Source organism: Plutella xylostella, chromosome 10 (assembly GCF_932276165.1).
Source record: "Plutella xylostella chromosome 10, ilPluXylo3.1, whole genome shotgun sequence".
Classification (NCBI taxonomy): domain Eukaryota; kingdom Metazoa; phylum Arthropoda; class Insecta; order Lepidoptera; family Plutellidae; genus Plutella; species Plutella xylostella.
In genome coordinates, this window is record NC_063990.1 from 1,438,892 (window position 1) to 1,458,865 (window position 19,974).

The 19,974-nt window shown below is 38.0% G+C and overlaps 2 protein-coding genes across 3 annotated transcripts; one reads left to right on the forward strand and one right to left on the reverse strand.

The window, feature by feature from the left end:
• Nucleotides 1-190: 190 nt before the first annotated feature.
• On the reverse strand, nt 191-5,118 carry LOC105392171 (piggyBac transposable element-derived protein 4). Of its 2 annotated transcripts, XM_038118167.2 has the most exons (4): nt 4,737-5,118; nt 3,933-4,149; nt 3,618-3,679; nt 191-2,025 (listed from the first exon to the last, which is right to left on the reverse strand). In XM_038118167.2, exons 1-4 carry the CDS (start codon nt 4,927-4,929, stop codon nt 443-445), a joined length of 2,055 nt encoding a protein of 684 aa, XP_037974095.2. In that variant the 5' UTR covers nt 4,930-5,118; the 3' UTR covers nt 191-442. The 2 variants fall into 2 exon arrangements, with proteins under 2 accessions (XP_037974095.2, XP_037974096.2); XM_038118168.2 differs by lacking the exon at nt 3,933-4,149 and having other exon boundaries at nt 4,737-4,874.
• A 7,217-nt stretch (nt 5,119-12,335) lies between these two features.
• Nucleotides 12,336-19,621, forward strand: LOC105392164 (mitochondrial E3 ubiquitin protein ligase 1). The gene is made up of 6 exons (XM_038117933.2): nt 12,336-12,609; nt 13,062-13,377; nt 13,554-13,697; nt 15,251-15,380; nt 18,267-18,474; nt 18,851-19,621. The coding sequence occupies exons 1-6, from the start codon at nt 12,493-12,495 to the stop codon at nt 18,968-18,970; spliced, it is 1,035 nt and encodes a 344-aa protein (XP_037973861.1). The 5' UTR covers nt 12,336-12,492; the 3' UTR covers nt 18,971-19,621.
• Nucleotides 19,622-19,974: the final 353 nt, after the last annotated feature.

Genomic DNA, 19,974 nt, shown 5'->3' on the forward strand with positions numbered 1-19,974 from the left:
GTTTACATTACTTTATACAGGTTGTTGCAAAAAGGGTATACTAAGCCCTATGAAATCAGAATTTCAAAATAAAAGACATTCTCGATAGTAAAAATTCACGTGACCAACAAAGTTTCTATGGAAAAGGTTTTTTTTTTCGAGAATTTTGAAATTTTGATTTTAGTTTCGGGCTTAGATATACCTACCCATGCTGCAAATGTAGGTTTTGGCTTAGTATACCCTTTTTGCAACATTCTGTAGATGGACTAAAGGCGTTAAGACTCGCACACACTGTCCGCCATCACGATCCGCGTTTCGTGATTGCGTGTCCGAACAATGCCTAAGCTTCTCCGATTGGATATAAAACATTCAGAATAATTTGACATGATTGTAACATAAGCCTATCCCAAGATGATGAACAAGGTGGGATCACCTACTAGTCAGTTTGATACCGCACACCACACTAGTGCCAAAATCGCCGGTCCGGCTGTTTAATTTCTTCAGCGTGGTATTCCTCAAAACAGTCCTCTACGCACATCAAAAGTTGGCAGTTTTTGCAAAGCCACTCTGTTGGTTGTTTGCAAACTATGCACAGACGTCTGAGCCCAGAAATTCGAGAGATTCTTGCTGGAAAATGTTGCACGGTGTAGGGCAGCGGTGTTTGTGCGCGCGAGTGCTTGGCCAACAAGTCTCCGACCAAACGCCTTTTGAAAGCTCGACAGGACTTTCCGGTTTCTGCTTTGTATAGGACGTAGAGATTTGAGACACTGTCATTCAGTAGCTTTCTGAGTAGTTTCCTGTACCACACGTTGGTCCTGCGCTCGTCGGGGCGCGGCGCGGGCTGGCGGGCGCGGCGGTGCCGCTCGTAGTCCGCCGCCACGCGGGGCCCGCCCGCCGCCCCGTGGTACGTCGAGATCATGACGTCAGAGCTGCACACCACGAGGTCCACGTCCCCCGCGGTGCAGCCCCGCGCCCCGCCCCCCGCCCCCCGCGGCCCCCGCAGCGGGCCCGCGCAGTCCAGCCCCCGCGACTTCAGCTCCCGCGCCAGCGCCGGCGACGCATCCTCTAGCCACACCGTGTGGCCGAGCCCCACACCGTCTAGTAATCTAAACACAAGGGACGGCATGCTCCCTGAAACTGGAGCATGCGGCTGCTCAATATGATCCTCATAAAGTCCTTGGATTTCAAAACGCCACAAGTATCCCGTCAGAGAGTCACACACTTCGTGTGTCTTGATGACTGGCGATGTCTCGTCGTCAAAGAATTGGTTATCAAGCAAAATTAAATCAGACTCTGATTGGCCCTCGTGTATAACAATGTTTCGGGATAATTTGGATCTTTCCTCGTATTTCCAATTGAAATGATCAATAACAGGCTGAATCTTAGCAATTTTGGCTTGGGATGGTGACATTTCTTGGGTGTCATAAATGTCGCTCGCATATCGGATGCACTTGCTCAACAGTACGAAGCGGTCGTGCGGCATGGTCGTCGGGAAGCCCGGCGTATGCAACAAGGATTCACACTTATTCCAGTACTCCTTTATGTTCGTCTCCACTACTGTTCCCATCGCGATAATGATAGCGAAGTACGTGTAGAGTTCATCCGTGGTGGTGTCCTGCCACCAGGCGGTGCGGGCGGGGGCGGGCCCTCGCGCGCCGGTCCCCGCCCCCGCCGCCGCCGCCTCCGCCGCCAGCTGCGCGGCATACTCGTTTGTCGCCTTTGCTATGTGCTGCATAAGATGATAGTCCCATATGCCAGTGAATGCACGATATGGTACAGCATTAAGGAATGGTATTATTGATTCCCTTTGAGCGAAGGATTCCCTCCTCAAATCTGGATCAATTTGAGAATCCGGGAATGGCCTCCATGCAAAATCAAATTTATCTCTGGGGCCGACGAGCTGCGACGGCGGCGGGCGGCGGCGGCGGGCCGCTGCTGTGACGTCACCGCCACGCTCCCGCGACGCGAGCCGGCCGGCAGGCGGCACCAACAGTGTTAGTGCCACAGAATCATCCTCCATTTCATTAACAGAATTTTCTTCACAGCCTACACAAAAAAAAACTTAAGTATATCTTAAATAATTCAGTAAAGTTTAAGCATAGGAGGCTTCGATCATACACTCACGGGCAATGAAAAGGTTCCAGTGAGAAAAACACCAATTTACTCATAAACGGAAAAGACTAGGTTAATGAGACTTTCAGCAACAATGAAGTGCATCAGGATATTACCAACTAAAAACGGTGATATTTTGTTTAAATTTTAAATTAAATCGTTGAAAAAATCGTTTGTTTGGTGTCGTTATTTTGTGAATGAAACTTTTTCATTACCCGTGAGTGTAGGCAAAACAGCGCTTATACATATTTATTTTAATGATAAGGGCTGTTTCACTGTCTAGGTGAAATAGGTCTTTTAGTAAATGCGATGGTAAGGTCGATAATTGTAGAAAAATATATAAAAATATTTACCGATGGCACGGAATAAACGTTTTTTTTTGGTATTTCTTTGTAACAAGTATCTGTCTCGGAGTGCGGTATATTGGATATAATTATATGATCGAAGATAGGAGGATAAAACTAGAATCATGAACCTATTTGTTTGTGCCTTGTAGTTTTTAATAAATTGCATGTATTATTCTGTTGGTGGAACGATAGGTACAAATACATAGGTACTTATCTTTATTGATAGCCAAAACATTGAAACAGTATTTATCAACAAGTAAGTACAACATTATCCCTAACCCCTACACTAGGATTCCCTGTGTTGTAGGGATTAGTCTCTTTCGTCTTATGCTATACAGGGTTATTTGCAAGTAGACCGGATCCTTTCAGGAGGTGATAGAGGAAGGCATTTCCAGTTGATTGAACCCTATAATGCATTATCCTAAACTTAACCATTTCTAAGATATTTAATATTTAAGGTTTTTTTATTTTTTTGCCAAAATTTTATGCTTAAAACCGAAAATAAAAAAAACTAGACACATTTCAGTAATTGTTTTGGTGTTTTGCATAAGTAACACCTTCATAAACTAATTAAAATAATCAAATGTGCATTAATCGACTTAAATTAGACGTAATACCTCAAAATAGTTAAACATTTTGAAAAAATATTCAAAACGCAAAAACTAATAAATTAAATTAAAAAAGAATTTCATATAACATTTTTTTGTGCACTTTAGCTTAAAAACATGGTCAACTAATAAGCTTTCAAATAAGATATTTCAATATCAAATCGATTTAGGTATCACCAAGATATGGCCAAAACTACCAGCACAGGCGGACAAAATTTAACAGAAAAACTAACAAAATTAGCCAAATTTAAAGGTAAAAAGTGTGATTGTTTTCAGTCCTGTTGCCTTTAGTATGGAAACCCCTGTTGAGTTTTCTCCGCTTTCTCTTCCTTTCGCCTTCCTCTATGACCTCCTGAAAGGATCCGGTCTACTTACCAATAACCCTGTATACTAAGGTACAATAAAAATTATATATATAGGTTGAAAATAAAGGTTAGGTAGCAATCTGTTCATGTTTACCAATAAAGAATATTCTATCTATCTACTACTACTAGTAGGTTTGCTAATTTAAAAACATTTAAATACATACAAAAATATAGGTATACAAAATAAAGCAAAAAGGTTTACTTACTATAGCACATTAACTCATCATCATTGCGATGAGACAGCAGGCAGGCGGAAGGAGAGAGTGTCCTGTAAAGAAACCAATAATTATTAACAAATCAAAATCATTAAATAGTTTAGTTTGTAAATTTCATAGTGGGTTTACTTTGGGCTTGGCTTTGTACATCATGTCCCTCCACCTTACCATATCCTCTATAATATCCTACCCTCATTCATTCTACATATTTTCTTTCATGCAGAAGAACATAATTATAAAACGAATGAGTATTAGATAATACACACCTTAGTATTAAAATGTATTTAACTACAAATGATAAAGTACCTAGTGCCTTTTGTAGGAGCCTCATTCTTGTCATGTGTGGGTTCTGGAGTAATATTGCAGCGTACATGGATAGTACTTGAATATGTTTTAGTAGCCAGACAAGGAGATTCTCTTAGAGCAGGTAGCTGTGGCGTAATTGGCAAATTAAAAACCGGCTTTGGTTTCCATGGGAAAATTGATGGCACAGCTGTCTTTAGTAATGAGCGTGATTTCCCTTCTGAAAGTATTTAAATAAAATTAAAACAAAGAAAACTTCTCTTGATAAGTTTTTCCAAAAAGTTTAAAATTTTCTTCAAAGTAATGCCTACTTTCAGAACCAAGAGTAGTACAGTCAGCTGCATAAGTATCTTTACACTATTGTACCTTATCAATCTGAAACCACCAATCAATTCATTGAATTTTTTTTAAAAAGGCAAAGAATGGCTGTTAATTATAGGTACATTCTAGGTACTTACTAGGTTCTTGGTGATGGGTGCTAAAAATTTATGTTAAGTAAGTATAGTTAAGTATGTGTTTTTAATTTTTGGACTAACACTTTTGATGATATGTATTTTTTTAATTTTGAGAATGCACAACAGCCAAAATAAATAGCTTTTTATGATTACAGGTGCGTATGAGAGGATGCTATTATTTTTGCCTGCAACACATTATTTGAGGCATGTGTCTGTGCAGCGCAGACTGATATTTATAGCTTTCATGGGTCAGCTTCAGGCACTAGAACCTGTCCCCAATATGACCCACTAACCCCAATATCGTTAGAGGTGCTTTACTTACTTACAATATCGTTAGATCTGATATACTTACTTATAACATAGTCATTGAGGGTAAAATGCTCACTACAAAGGCCGCTATATTTTCTGTTATGCCAAGCAATTTGCCGCAATTCGCAACAATCTCCTGCTCTCGTTGCTCTAAGCCATTTTCTTCGCATCTCTACATCCCTCGGAAAAGGATGCTCGGCGAAGTTGCAACAGGTCAAGGCAATACATCTGTTCATTTTTTTATCTAAGTAAGTATAGGTACAAACTTTAACATATTGGACCCCGTCAGAGGATTGGTACCTAAAGGTCCTTTTAATATAGTCCAATTTTATTTGTCTAACATAAGTTAACTCATTAGTAACCTAATGAGATAAAAATCCATGAAAAAACTAAAATAAACAGAAATCGGAAACAACCGCCACAAACAAAACTTTTTAACGTACGTAACGAGAGGAGATAAGAAAGTCATAGGCTCTCTAATCTGTGATAAAGACAAACATCTGCCCAAACCACAGACTAAAAAAATATGGGTGTCATTTAAACGATCGCCAATGAGCCGTTTTCCTTGACAGCTGTCAGTTGAGCTTTTGGGTAAGCCGATAGATGGCGTGAAAACGCAGTGTACCAACTGTCAAAAATTACATAGAGAGCAACTCAGATCAACTACAAATAGATTCGCAATCGCCGTGTGCACTATTCTCTTTCTCACTCAAACCATAGATGTTGCCGACAAAAAAATAAAACCTAAATATGGGGAAATTTAACTTATCATAATAACAAAAACAAAACTTGAGTATATCGTCGGTTGATAGGAAAAAGACACTAAAGGCTAATTTTTCAATAGCCAGACAAAAGTTTTGCTGGGAAATAATTTTGATGCTGTTGCGTCTCAATGTTTCTCAATGTTTGTATTACCCAGATAACATTTATCTGAATATTGAAAAATCAGCCTTAGTGAGTTTTTCCTGTCAACCGACGATATAAGAAAAAAAACTTTACTCATACTTATTTGATTTCAATATAATTATTTAATATACACAAACTGAGTGGATTGTATAATTCATTGTCTTCGTCCAATCGAAACAATCCTCTTCAAAATGTGCCGAACACAATTTTTGTATGTTTCCTTGGTTCCCAATTTGTGCGACCGGTAATGTCTATCCATTTTCTTGATATTTTTTTTTCTGTCGGAAACCTATGAAAGAGATAAATGGATGAGCATGAGCATTATAATCGTGGGCCAAATATGTGATGGGGTTTTTTTAAAGGAAACACGTATTTCGTATCAATACAATAAACTTTATATTATACAGAAGAAATCACACATGGAAGAAAAAAAAGAAACGAACGTTTCCTCACAATGAGAGGCACCTCATTTGAAAGAGGAGAATGACTTCTACAAAATACAATCTTCACAAAAACCGAATTCGTGCGCCCCATTTGTAAACCCAACCCGAGTCCGTTACAATTTCTAGTATTTTCTTTGCATACTATAATATTTGTGGGTAAAATAAATTTTCAATAACTTGCAACACCATGTGATTTGTTGTGATATGGTACCTCGTAATTTTTACTTAAAACTGATACTAAAAGACCTTACAGTATTAAAATTAGTATCGTTTTATATTAAAATCGAGCCAATAGATAGTACTATGATGAATGTAAGCTTGTTAAACTTGATAGTATCTACTTACATGTGAAAATATATCTCATCCATCATTCCATCGTGTTTTCGTTCAATATGCTCTGTACAACCGAACAAAATCCACCCACCCATGTCACACACTCGTTAAGTGATGATAATAGTCTAATAAACTTAATAAACACCCACAAATCACTAGCAAATCAAAAATAAATAGCATTTAGAAAATTTTGTTGTAACTGTCAGCCTTTGTTTGGCACAGATTTTTCATTTGTTTCATTGTTTGGCACAGAGAACTGACGTAAACAGGCGCCACAGCAAAAAGGACAAAAAACATTTACAGCTTAACGTTTCTTTCTTACGCTTAATGTAGATAAGCGTCTCTTTTTCGCAATGTCAGAACTGTCACGATTATACCCCTGTGGAGAGCAAAGAGTACTAAACTCAGAATAAGAACTCACTAGTTTGGCATTCCGTTTTCGTAACTCTATTTTCAGATTGGCAAGGGACCATGATCCATAGTCCTTAGGCATTATTACAGTATAGCAGTCACTATCACAAGAGTCACTATCTCACAAGAGTCACTATCTCAAAAGATTCACTATCTCAAGTGCACTAACTCTACAGTATCAAGGGAGGAGGAGCAGATAGCTCAACTACAACTCAATTAATACAGGAGAAACACAAGGAAACTGAGAAAACTTGAAAAGAACGGCTGTACGCACAATCGCACTGAACGCTGAAGCAACAGTGACATCGACATCATAGAGAAAATAATACTACAATACTACCTACCTACGTCACTTTCACATTTCGTTAGCCTCACAGAATAACATGTGATCTGAGTGTGTTCTGAGGGTTTGACAGTTGGTACAACCCTAGACAATGCCATCTATTTCTCCAAAAAGGAACTTTTTTTTTTTTTAACAAACGCCTCATTAAATCCGTTTTGAATTTGCTAAATAATAGGTTTGAAGGCAAAATAGTAGATTTGCCAGCAAATTTTTGCCCCCAAACAATTTTAAATCAATTCAACAATTAATCACTTAAAATTGCCGGGATTTATGATCAAGTGGCAAGTTAACATTTATGTATATATTTTAATAGGTATGTCCACATAACTCGATGTTATGTTTAATATTTAAATGAAACAAAAAATTAAGTTTAAATCATCAATATTCTTAATTAAAAACAACATAAACAACCTTCTTCTAATTATAACTTAAACCTTAATCTTCTTCTAATCAAAAGCAATCTTATTGTAATTAAAACTTAAACTTCCTCTTTTCATCATCATCATCATCAGCCAATAATCATCCACTGGTGGAGATAGAGGTTGTGGCGCTCCCAAGGAGTGCCACAACATTCGGTCCTCTGCCTTCCTCATCCAACCACTACCGGCTATCCGCCTAAGATCGTCAGTCCAGCGGGCAGGAGGGCGTCCCACGCTCCGTTTGCCTGTTCGTGGTCTCGACTCGAGAACTCGTCTACCCCAACGGTTATCGGTTCTTCGGCAGATATGACCAGCCCACTGCCTCTTCAGCTTGCATATTTTGACAGCTAAGTATGTCGGTAACCTTGGTCCTCTGACGGATAATCTCATTTCTGATACGATCCATCAGAGAAACTCCAAGCATAGCTCTCTCCATAGCACCGTCTCCGCTAATTTGTAAACTCATGTATTAAATTGCTAACGAATTATAATGTTTTAATAACTGGACCAATCATAATGTAACTACAATCATAATGTCATAATGTAATAACATGAGCTTGCCTACATTATTTGGTACTCAACTAACACTTTCAACCGAAGTGAAATATCTTGGCATAACGCTAGATAACAAGTTGAACTGGAATAAACATATCGATAACAAAATAAAACAGGCCACGATCGCTTTTTGGCAGTGTAAGCGAATGTTAGGAAAAACCTGGGGCCTTAAACCAAAATTAACATTATGGCTGTACAAAGCTGTCATACGACCTACCATAACTTACGGTTCTGTAGTCTGGTGGCCCAGAACAGAACTTAGCTCAGTAAAAAACAAGCTGCAAAAGCTACAAAGGCTTGCATGTGTAGCCATCACAGGATGCATGAAATCAACACCCACGGCCGCACTCGAGGTACTTCTCGACCTTCCACCATTACATCTCGTGGTGAAACAGGAAGCAGCTGCCGCCGCTTTTAGACTAAGAGTAGCTGGCCTGTGGGCAAATAACTCAACAGCGTCACACACATCCATTATGTTGGAAGCCATAAAACATCAACCAATGATGGCAGCGATTGGTGATCGAATTCCGCTTATCCATATATTTAATAGGCACTACAACATTCAATTGCATGAAGAATCAAGAGATCAGTCCAGTATATATGAACTGAGAATATACACTGATGGATCCAAAAAAACGTCAGGTACGGGTGCTGGTGTCCACTCGGATGACCTAAACATCCATTTTTCACTGGCACTAGGCAAATACAACACAATCTTTCAGGCTGAATGTGTTGCTATTACACGGGCCGCTAACGCAGTCAAATCTAGAAAGGTTACGAATCAACGTATTCGTATCCTATCTGATAGTGCTGCAGTTCTGCTAGCTTTGTCTAGCAAAACTATAACTTCGGGGCTAGTACCTACTAGAGTGTCACTCAGCTCTAGAATCGCTTGCCTCACAAAACAATACCATAACCCTCCAGTGGATAAAAGGGCACAGCGGGTCGCTGGGGAACGACGCTGCTGATGAACTTGCACGAAAGGGATCTGACACTGCACCAATAGGCCCAGAGCCGATAGTACCGATCCCTTTCAACCAAATTCGCTCTTGGTTGCGTTCCCGAACGACAGAATGCCACACCAATCTCTGGAGTAACAGTGCCGAGTGCAAACAAACAAAAGCTTTTGTACCACTAATTAATACTAAACTAACACGCAAATTATTATGCTTGGACAGAGCAAACTTACGTGTCGTGATAAGTACCATAACAGGCCACTGCCGGTTAAATAAACACCTATATCGCATGAAAATCTCCACCACTCCTCTTTGCAGAAGTTGCATGGAGGAAGATGAAACAGCTTCCCATGTCTTGTTACATTGCAAAGGCGTGGAGACACTACGATCAAAAATCCTCGGATCTCCGGGGTCCCTCCGGGAAGTCATGAGCAACCTAGGTCGTCTACTGGCTTTCTGGCGTGAGCTTGGGTGGCTTAATAGCTAGTCACCCCATAGGTATTTCACGCATAATGGCCCACCTTGGAGGCTAAATGCGGAAAATCAGCTCGCCATGATAGATAGATAGAATGTAACTACTGCAATGCTGATAAAATATGAATTAAAAAGAAATCGCAACATGCGACCTAGAGTCAATATATTTGCTGGCAAATCTACTATTCTGCGGGCGCAGTTATTATTTGAGGAGCAAAAATAATATTCTGCATACAAAGTTTTTATTTATGTAATGAACTCAAATTTTTTGGCAATCCATCTATTATTTTAGATTTTTGTATTGATATTATTTGCTGATTCATACCAGAGGACACTTTTTATTTATTTGAGGACAAAAATATATTGTTGCGTTTGATCTATTAATTTGCTGATACAAGTTGATGACAAAAATAAACTTTGCTGGCAAGAAATATAGTATATAAAGCAGGCACCGGATTATTCCAATATTTCTCAGCCTGAAGGCGCCGACCCGACGTATTAGCGGACGCGGCTGACAGCCGCGACTTAAAGGTATCTGCCCCTCTGGTACGGGTTTTGCTATTTATGAAAACGAAAAATGTTTACGTTTTCTCCTGTCATCTGCATACATTATCAGTCAAAAGTTTCATGACAGTTTCCATTAGAGGCGCCACTTAGTATGCGAGAAAACGTAAACTTTTATAGTTTTCGCCAAACTATCAAATCTGTACTAGACCCCCTGGGTAATACATTTACTGCCGGTTTCTATATCTCTATCTATCCATAACTGGTAGTTACTTTCATACGATTTTGACATAATCAAAAGTAACAATCTGTACAAATCGTATGAAAGTAACTACCAGTTATAGAGTTATAGAAACTGGCAGTAAAACTACGCTGTTCAAACAATCGGACGTAAGTCGCGCACGTAACCTTGAGCTGACCTTGAGCGTTCAGACGTCCGAGAGTGATCTTGCGCGCCTCGTCCCAAAAGACCGTGCATACTTATCAGTCGCGGCTGACAGCTGCGTCCGTAAGCCACGTCCGCTACTGTATCGGCGCCTTTAAAGGGTAATACATTAGGGTTAATTCACACGTACCACAGCCACAACCACACCACAACGATGCCGTGTGGTCGGGCGTCTATTTTGTATTGAAAATGAATAATCCAATTCACACGTGCCACATTTTGCCGTTGTTATCGACCACCTGTGTAATACGACCACATCGCACGTGGCGGCGGCATTGCAGCCACCTGCTCTCCAATATTAACTGCACACGACCACGTGGTTACCACATCGCAACGACAGCGACAACGCAACCACATTGACATTTTGCCGCAACCACAATGCAACTGCAAAAAGCCGCTGGGTCACTATTCACACGTAACCACAGCTTGACCACATTATGTCGCTGCGGCGTGGTGTGGTTGTGGTACGTGTGAATTGACACTTACACTACGCTGTTTAAACTATCGGACGTACAGTCAAACTATTAAAGTCCTGACAATAAAGAGTGCGATTTTGATAAGATTTTTTATCATTGTCAGTTACATGTATTTACTTACTTTGCATACATTAAAAAAATAAAATATCGATTAATAACAGCTTTTTCACGGATTTGTACTTTAATAAATACGAGTATAATAGATCGATTAAATATGGTCTTTAACATTTATATTGTATAGGTAGGTATATATTAAAATCAAGATTAAAATATATTCGGTTAAGTACTCAACATAGACCATCTTCTTTCTTCAAAGCCTTAAGCACTACCAATCACTTTTTCAACCTCACCAAAGGTAGAAAATGCTGCTAGCATTAACTTCGCTTTTGTACCAAATTACTTTGTGTAATAAAGAATTTAATAATAAGTAATAATAACAATTAGTTAGGATCCACTTACCTACGTAAGCCGCGTCCGCTAGTGTGTTGGTGACTTTATACAAAGGATTATTTCTCTGCTTGGTCTCTAGAGACCGTTTCATCTGATAATTGATCTGTCAAATCCCTTATTACATTGGACTAAGAGTGGATTTCGTTTGTTTATGTCATGTTATTTGATGAAACGCAGTATACACTGGAAGGGATCGGGCAGATTCAAGGGCCAAGTTTTCTTTCTGGTTCTTTAAATATAAGAAAAAAAGCGGGAGTTTCTGTTTTATGCCAAATTCGACTAGGTTACTGTTGCATGCACCCTACCGGGTTAGGGACACCTCTATGTACTTATATGCGAATGTGGACGAGAAGACCGGACTCTAAACCATGCTACTACTTCCAACACCTCTTGTAATATTTTCCCAACCCCAATATAGTTTTTGCGCTTAGCAAATTCCTTAATATTAATAAAATAAAGTTATAATTTACAGGGTGTTGCAAAAATCCTATTCTAAGCTTTTTAACCCGAAACCTGCATGGGTATATAATAATATTAGGTATATAGGATTGATATTATACAGAATGTTGCAAAAAGGCTTAGATATAACATCCTGCACATGTAAGTTTCGGCTTAGCATACCCTTTTTGCAACATCCTGTATAATATCAATCATATTATATTATATATTATTAGGTTTATGTCGGTTTTGCCAAAAAAAATTGCCAGTGTCGTATTCTGGCTTATAACGACTCTACATTACAGACTTCTCTACTTTTTAAATTTCTTTCTTAAGATGTTAAGCCAGAATACGACACTGGCACAAATGTTGGCAAAACCGACAGATTGCCATAAAATAAAGTTGAAGTTACGATAATCACGATATTGACGATTTTGATTTGTTTGTTTTCAACACATGTTATTGGCGGAATTGACAGTGTTAGTCACACACAGTCAGAGACCCACAAAAACAAAATTGAATGATTTGATTTATTTGTTGTACAATTTTCAGTTTTCATTTCAACATCGTTATTATTCTTTTTGTCGATAAAATGAGATCATTCGTTTAATAAACCATTGTATAATCTGAATCTGAAATCGATATCATGGATTTCTTTTCGGAAATAGTTGGAGAGACTGTGATACTGGGAATTGATTCCCTTATTTTGGGGTTTTGTGTTAAACAGCTGAGCAAATGTAAATATATTCTAAATGCTCTACAGGTAAGGTATAATAATAATACATAATTATGTACATACATTTTTGACCAATGCTATGTTAAGTTGTAGGTTAAATATTTTTTGGTTATGTTTTGAATTAGTAAATACCTAAATAATGCAAGAAAGTATGTGATCCTTTACGGTTTTTATAAGACATATAATCATGTAGGTATCATACAAGCATTCACAGCATCTGAACAGAACAAACTGATGCATGTTGTAGTCAAACTCATTATTATCATATAATTATGTAACATTTGTTTACAAACTTCCCTTATAGAATGTACCTTTGCTTCTACATACTTCTGTCAAAGGGTTCTGTTTACTATACTAGCACAATGTGCTAAAGTAATGTAAACAAAAAAAAAGGATATCTTTAAACAATGTCAACATTGTAAAATATGTACTTTTGTGTCAAATACATTATCTGTATATCAAATCTACCATTCTTTCAGACAGCACCAGTACTGGACATTGACGAGTCATTGAACAAAGAAATAAACAAGTATTCCAACTACACCATCCCATATGTTGTGATCCGAGGCCTGGTGAAGCCGCTCGGCGCGCCGATCACCAGCAACTACAACCAGTCAGTTACAGGCGTGGTGCAGCGACTCACCATCAAGGAGCATGTGATTGCCCGCACCCTCGCTGGGTTCTGGTCGGATCAGACGCGGACTATTCACGAAGTGTGCAATGCGGCTCCATTTGTACTGAGTAATGGGAAGTACAGCATCGAGGTTGTGGACGCCCTGGCTGCTGACCTGCTTGGTGAGTTTTATGTTGAAATGAGTCTTGATGCATTCCCTATGAACATAAAATGTTATAGCAGCAACTACTGAAATATTGCTGGCAAAGACTGTTTTATTAAATTTATCCTATATTATGCATTGGCCTAAAGTCTAATAACAACATTTTGATCATCTTATTCAATCCTTAATCAACAGACATGGATGTGATCTCAGACAAGTTTGAACCCATGTCCCCGGGGGTCATTGACCATGTGTGGGGGTTCTTCTCCGGGGTGCGCCAGCGCGGCCTGCAGACCATGGAGGAGATGCTGAGGGATGGCTCCTATATTACTGCCATAGGTGAGTTTACAGATTGTCTACTAGTAAATAGGATATCTGGCAAGTTACCTATTTTAAAGCATGAAACTGCTTGAAGCCCCTATTTTATTTATTTATTTATTTGTAAGTTACAAAAACAGATTGTTATTAACACATTCTTATAAATTCATGCTTGTGGATCTTAATGTAAATAACAGTCCAAAACTATGTAACAAAAACATGCTAGAGTAGTTTGCTACACAAACATTTGTTTAGGTTAGTAATTATATTTTAAACTTAATTTTAAATCTATGAGGTAACTAGTTAAACTAAATCATTAATTAGGTTAGTTCTAATTCTAAGCCAGTACATATTGGCTTACAAACAACGTAATTAGGTATGTATATACTATAAGTAGTTTAATTATGTACTTAACAAGTGTTCATTCATTATTGTAAAGCAATTTTATTGCATAACGGAACCCAGGTAGTGATGACCCAAATATATCAATATGATTATGACTGCTGATTAAACTATTATATAGTTGACACATTCTGTGTACTGGTGTATTAACTGTGGAGTTTGTTCTGTGACCCGGTATAAAAAAAGGTTTTATATTACGAGGGGTTCGTCTAGGGCAATTAAAGTATATTCGGTAAAATATTAGTATCCAACTTCCCATGAATTATCTTATGCAGTACACAAAGATCTACCCCCTTATTCATAGAAAAGGTACAAGACGTTTTAACTAAAATACTGTTTTGTCTCTCTCTATCAAAGAACAAATTGTTCTTTGTCGGAGAGGGACAAAACAGTTTATTAGTTAAAACGTTCTGTAACTTCTCTATGAATAAGGGGGCTAGTATTTGCCGTCGATTATATAACGATGTAAAATTAAAATGTTTGAGTCTCAAATCATATAGTTTGTTAATTTATATTTAAGGTCATATCTATAGCTCAAAAATCTAAGGAATCGCTGTTGCAAGGCCTCTAAACTATCTATGTGATTTTGGTAAAAGGGTGACCAAATAGTAGATCCATATTCAAGTATAGTTCTAATGAGAGAGTTATACAGGAGAATTAAACTACGGGGATTCTTAAAGTTTTTTGTAATTCTAAAAATAAATCCTATCAGTTTGTTACACCTGTTTATTATGTATTGAAAATGTTCTCTAAAGCAAAGTTCGGTATCAAAGATTATTCCTAGGTCTTTGGCGGACGATTTGGTAACAAGCAAGTTGTCATTAATTTTATAAGAGTGGCTAATTTTATTTTTTTTCTTTGTAAAAGACATGGCAAAACATTTATTTACGTTGTGTGCCTCTGTGTCTATTTACATTCCTTTCCCATGAGTTGCAGCAGATATGTCGTGCCAGATAGCCATTATTTATGTACCATACCTGGCTGGTTAACTTCATAAGTAGCTATACACTTTGCACCTTATCAAACTAACACTGTAAATATTCAAAAAACAAAAGGCCGTTTGCAAGTTTGACAAGTACAAAAGTGTATTTCTGACTGACTGTAGCGAGGTTAAACCCTAGTCCGCGTTGTTCTATGACTGTACCTAATTCACTTGCACATTGCTCGTACAGGCGAGCTGAGCAGAAGCAACTCGGGCGCGCTGAAGATCCAGCCGCCGCGGGAGGACCTGCCGCTCTACCTCACCACCAGCACCAAGAGCAGCCTGCTCAAGAGACTCGCCGGCTCCAGGGACTTCCTCAGGTAACCACGTCAGCGTCATAGAGTATAATATACCTAGGTTGCCTACAGGCTTGAGTGGCTTGGAGTGAGTTTATGTGGAGAAAGGGATAGCTATCACAGATATCTTTGAGTCATGTATAATGGTCCACCTCAGAGGACAGATCAGGACATTGTAATGTAGGTAATTCGTGTTAACTTTTTCAATTTCAATAGGTACACAGGTTAGTAGATTTTTACAGTCTAATAATAAAATGTAATGGAATTAATTGATTGATCCATGATAACATCTTCCATATTAGCAACAATTCTCAGTTCTGTCCCTGACAGCCTAATAATAATTAAATTCCTTATACACTTGAGCTTGTGATAGCCTAATGGGCCTTCAATAATAAATCGAAGTATATTGCTTTCTACAGTAATAAAAAAGACCATATATTATCTGCCGCAAACATATCAAGTTAACGAGGATATTTCAATTAAACGTTATCTGATTTATTTGTATAGTAATTTTTACGTAACAAGAATTTTATGAGAGTAAATAAAGCTAATGACAAAAAGCATCACAGTACCAATACAGTCTCTTGAGAGCAGTCGCAGTCGAGGCCTCGCAAGAGTGTATAAATAGTCTTTGTTTTAAGATATTACCTACTTCCATGTATTCAGTAGCCACAAAAAGATAATTCAAAATCTTGACCTCTGCTATGTCTAGGAGGTTGCTTTTACATAAATTAATAATATCGTTTGTTTCATCGGCAGACCTGGTCCACCCCAATCCAGTTATCGGCATATTTAATTTTTAGCGAGTTTTTTTTGCATTTCACATTGCACGCCGGCTGACCTCGCCCAATGGACATTGACTTGTTCCAATCAAGACGAGCCTCTATATTGTCTGTATTGACATTCAATTAGTATTTGTTTAGTTCTCATCGAGCGTGTATCATGTTCTTGAGTTTGGTGTAAGTAGTGCGTGACTTTTTGTGTAATGTTTGCTTGAAATGTGATTGAAGAGTGTGTTAGTAAATCCCATACAGTTATCCCAGTAGCATTTCATACTGAAGTATTTATTTATTTTATTTATTTATTTACAGAAATAGACACACCAACAGTACATTAGATAAAAAATTGTTCAGACACAGTATATGTTGCTTATCCTATCCATGCACCAATTATAGGTGTGCAACAGCATTCAAAAATTTTATCTTATAAATAACTAATTTAAATTCTAACATGCAATCATGCATACAATGCTTACATCTAAACTAAATTAGGTATAATATTGTACAATGAAATTTATATTGATTTGATTACAGAAAATAATTACAAAATAATACAAAAATTAATTACAAAATAATACAAACATTAATTACAAATTAATAACACCAATACAATAATTGACAGAAATTATATATATTATATTATGTCATAAAATATAATTTGAATGTAGAAATGTAGAAATAGGAGGTTTATATGTAGTTGAAATTAGAATTGATGAATGATTGATTAATTAAGTTCTATTTAGTTTGCAGCAGTTTACGTTTCCAAGAAAGTGGGGAGTCATTATAAATGTCCAAGCTCAATGTCGACTCGAGATCATTGTAGCTCATCTGGAAACGATTGAGAGGCGAAAATTTACCTAGTTGGGTACGGGAAAAAAGTGGAGCAAATGTTTTAATAACCTGACATTTACGGTGATTCAACTTCGGAACTTTAAAGTTGAGTCGAGTTAATAAATCTGGTTCCGTCAATTCGCCTCTGACCAGTTTGTGTAGACTTTTGAGATCCTGGTACTGTCTTCGTTGTTCAAGGGAACACATTTTAAAATACTTTAATCTCTCCTCGTAGGGAACGCGACTATTAATATCGGAGCTGTTGGTTTTGTACGCTAGAAACCTGGTAAAGGATCTCTGCACCCTCTCTAACCGATCTATGTGCACCTGGTATGTAGGGTTCCAAACCTGACTACAGTATTCGAGTCGAGACAAAACGAGAGCATTATAAAGTAACTTAAAACTTTCAATTTTTTTAAAACTCTTAGCCATGCGTTTTATAAATCCCAACATTTTGTTACTTGTATTAGCAACGTGCTCAATTTGACTTATAAAATTTAAGTTGGAGTCAAAAATTACACCCAGGTCTCTTATTGTTCGAACTTCTTCTAAGTTTGTACCATCTAAAGTATAGTTAGAGCAAACGGGACGTTTTTTCCGCGTAAATTTGATATGAAAGCATTTGCTAGCATTCAGTGTCATGCGATTAATAGTACACCATTTTTTTATATTATTTAAGTCAATCTGAAGTAGTTGAGAATCAGAGTCCGAATTAATTTGTTTATATAATTTCAAGTCATCAGCAAATAAAAGGCATTTGCTATGCTTAATAACTGAAACTATGTCGTTAATAAACATATTAAACAATAATGGCCCGAGGTGGGAGCCTTGCGGTACACCCGATGTCGAAAAATATGACTCTGAGTTAAAACCATCTTTGGCTACACGTTGATTGCGATCTGATAGATATGATTTAAACCAGCCCCACATCTCACCAGTAATCCCGAATTGGTAGCGCATTTTGTGTAAAAGCAGGTCGTGGTCGACCTTATCGAAGGCACTACTGAAATCCGTGTAGATTGCGTCGATCTGATTACCAGAATCAACAGTATGCGTAAGGTCAGACACATAGGTCAGTAAATTAGTTGTTGTTGACTTTCTAGGCATAAAACCGTGTTACCTACATTACCTACCATAAACTAGCGGACCATATTTTAGTTTTTATAGTAACGTGATAATGATAGCTAAAATGTTTTTTAAACTATTTATAACTTAACATAAACGTGTTTTTTTAAGAAATGTGCCTACCACAAATATATGTAAAAAAAACTTTATTTTATTTAAGTAAAACTCCCCACAGAGTCCTCCTAATCGTGTTCGGCGCGGTGGCAGCGGTCGCGTCGGGGCGGATCGCCTACAAGTACCTGAAGCGACGCAAGCGACGGGACCTGGAACTAACCATGAAGAAGCAGCTGGCGACGGGGCGGCGCGAGCGACGGGCGCAGGCGCGGGAGAGCGGGCTGGCTGATGTGCAGCTGTGTGTGGTTTGCACGGAGAACCCTAAGGAGGTTGGTGGCTTGTGGACTTTTTGTTGGTTGGGTGTTGGTTGATGCTGGCTGGTGAGAAAACTGTAGTGTAATAAAAAGTGTACATTATGGTTGAAAGTGTCGCCCACTGCCGGCGGAAGGTAGATCTAAATATAAATAAGCAACTCGCCCTAAAATAATCCTAAGGAGGTTGGGGGCTTATGGACTTCAGATAGGTACTGGCCGGTGAGGAAACTGTAGTGTAATAAAAAGTGTACAGTATGGTCTCCTGTTGAAAGTGTCGCCCACTGCCGGCGATTCATGGAACTAAGCATGAGGCGGCATCTTTGTAGTGGGTGGCGCCATCCAGTGGCCATATATTTACTATATATTATTCATGCATCTATGTATATTTCAGATAATCCTGCTGCCCTGCGGGCACGTCTGCCTTTGTGAGGACTGCGCGGACAACATCAAGGAACAATGCCCCATATGCAGGGAGAAAATAGAGTCGAAAGCTCCGGCGTTTATCACGTAAACTCAACCTGATCTTGTAGATAAATGTAGGTAATACGCAAAGCACGGTCGATGGTTTTAGAGTCTGACTTGTCAATAATAATTGTGTAAATGTTTTTAACGGTAGTTAAAGGAAATGAAGTTCAAAATACGGCAGCATTTAATATTTTCTGTGAAATGATAATAATGTCATGCCAGCATTAAGTATCCTTAGTGCAGGTTATTTGGTTTCAAAAAAGGTTATGTTTTCGTTTGCCATACATTTAGTCAAAAGTTTCCGCTAGAGGCGCCACTTTGTATAGAAAGAAGAATCGAGAAAGCTTAATATTTCATAGTTTATGCAAGCTATTAAATCTGTCTAAGCCTATAGGTGCCTTATTTGGGCGTGACAGATTAGAGCTCAGTTTAAAGATTGGTGTCTAATTTTAGGATTATAAGCTATTGTATGCAATGCTGACTTGCACACCCCCAAACATATTGTTCTCAAGTGTTGAGGCAATAACTAATATGGAAGTAACTACTAGTTAGGTATAATTTACTAAAATAAAGAGTGCAATTTTAATGTCGATAGGTTATATGAAATTTAAAGAGTAAGATGATTTTATTGGTGTATAGATTTGCAATATAGACGTAACTACAACACTGTCATTCATATCATACAGCAAGTGATTTCAGTTTGTTTTATTTTGTCAGGTTTGCTAAAATATGAATTACTAGCTGATCCCGCGAGCTTCGCTTCGCCTTAAAAAGTTTTCCTGTGAGAATTCCGGGATAAAAAGTAGCCTATGTTCTTTCCCAGGGTCTAGACCGTATGTATACCAAATTTCATTCAAATCCGTTCAGTAGTTTTGGCGTGAAAGAGTAACAGACAGACAGACAGACAGACAGACACAGTTACTTCGCATTTATAATATTAGTTAGGATTGTAAATAAAAAATGCAATGTATAAATAACTTTTTTGTACAATATAATTATGTAACCTACTCACTGTAATAACGGAGAGATTTTTGTTTTCTATAATTTTGC

What these genes read in the sequence shown, in the direction of transcription:
- LOC105392164 (XM_038117933.2), top strand. Translation starts at nt 12,493, where the DNA reads ATGGATTTCTTTTCGGAAATAGTTGGAGAGACTGTGATACTGGGAATT. An exon ending in CCTGGCTGCTGACCTGCTTG is followed by an intron (nt 13,378 to 13,553) that starts GTGAGTTTTATG and finishes CTTAATCAACAG; the next exon opens with ACATGGATGTGATCTCAGAC. An exon ending in CTCCTATATTACTGCCATAG is followed by an intron (nt 13,698 to 15,250) that starts GTGAGTTTACAG and finishes TTGCTCGTACAG; the next exon opens with GCGAGCTGAGCAGAAGCAAC.
- LOC105392171 (XM_038118167.2), bottom strand. Translation starts at nt 4,929, where the DNA reads ATGAACAGATGTATTGCCTTGACCTGTTGCAACTTCGCCGAGCATCCT. An exon ending in CCTCAATGACTATGTTATAA is followed by an intron (nt 4,150 to 4,736) that starts GTAAGTATATCA and finishes AAATACTTTCAG; the next exon opens with AAGGGAAATCACGCTCATTA. An exon ending in GCTCCTACAAAAGGCACTAG is followed by an intron (nt 3,680 to 3,932) that starts GTACTTTATCAT and finishes GTTTCTTTACAG; the next exon opens with GACACTCTCTCCTTCCGCCT.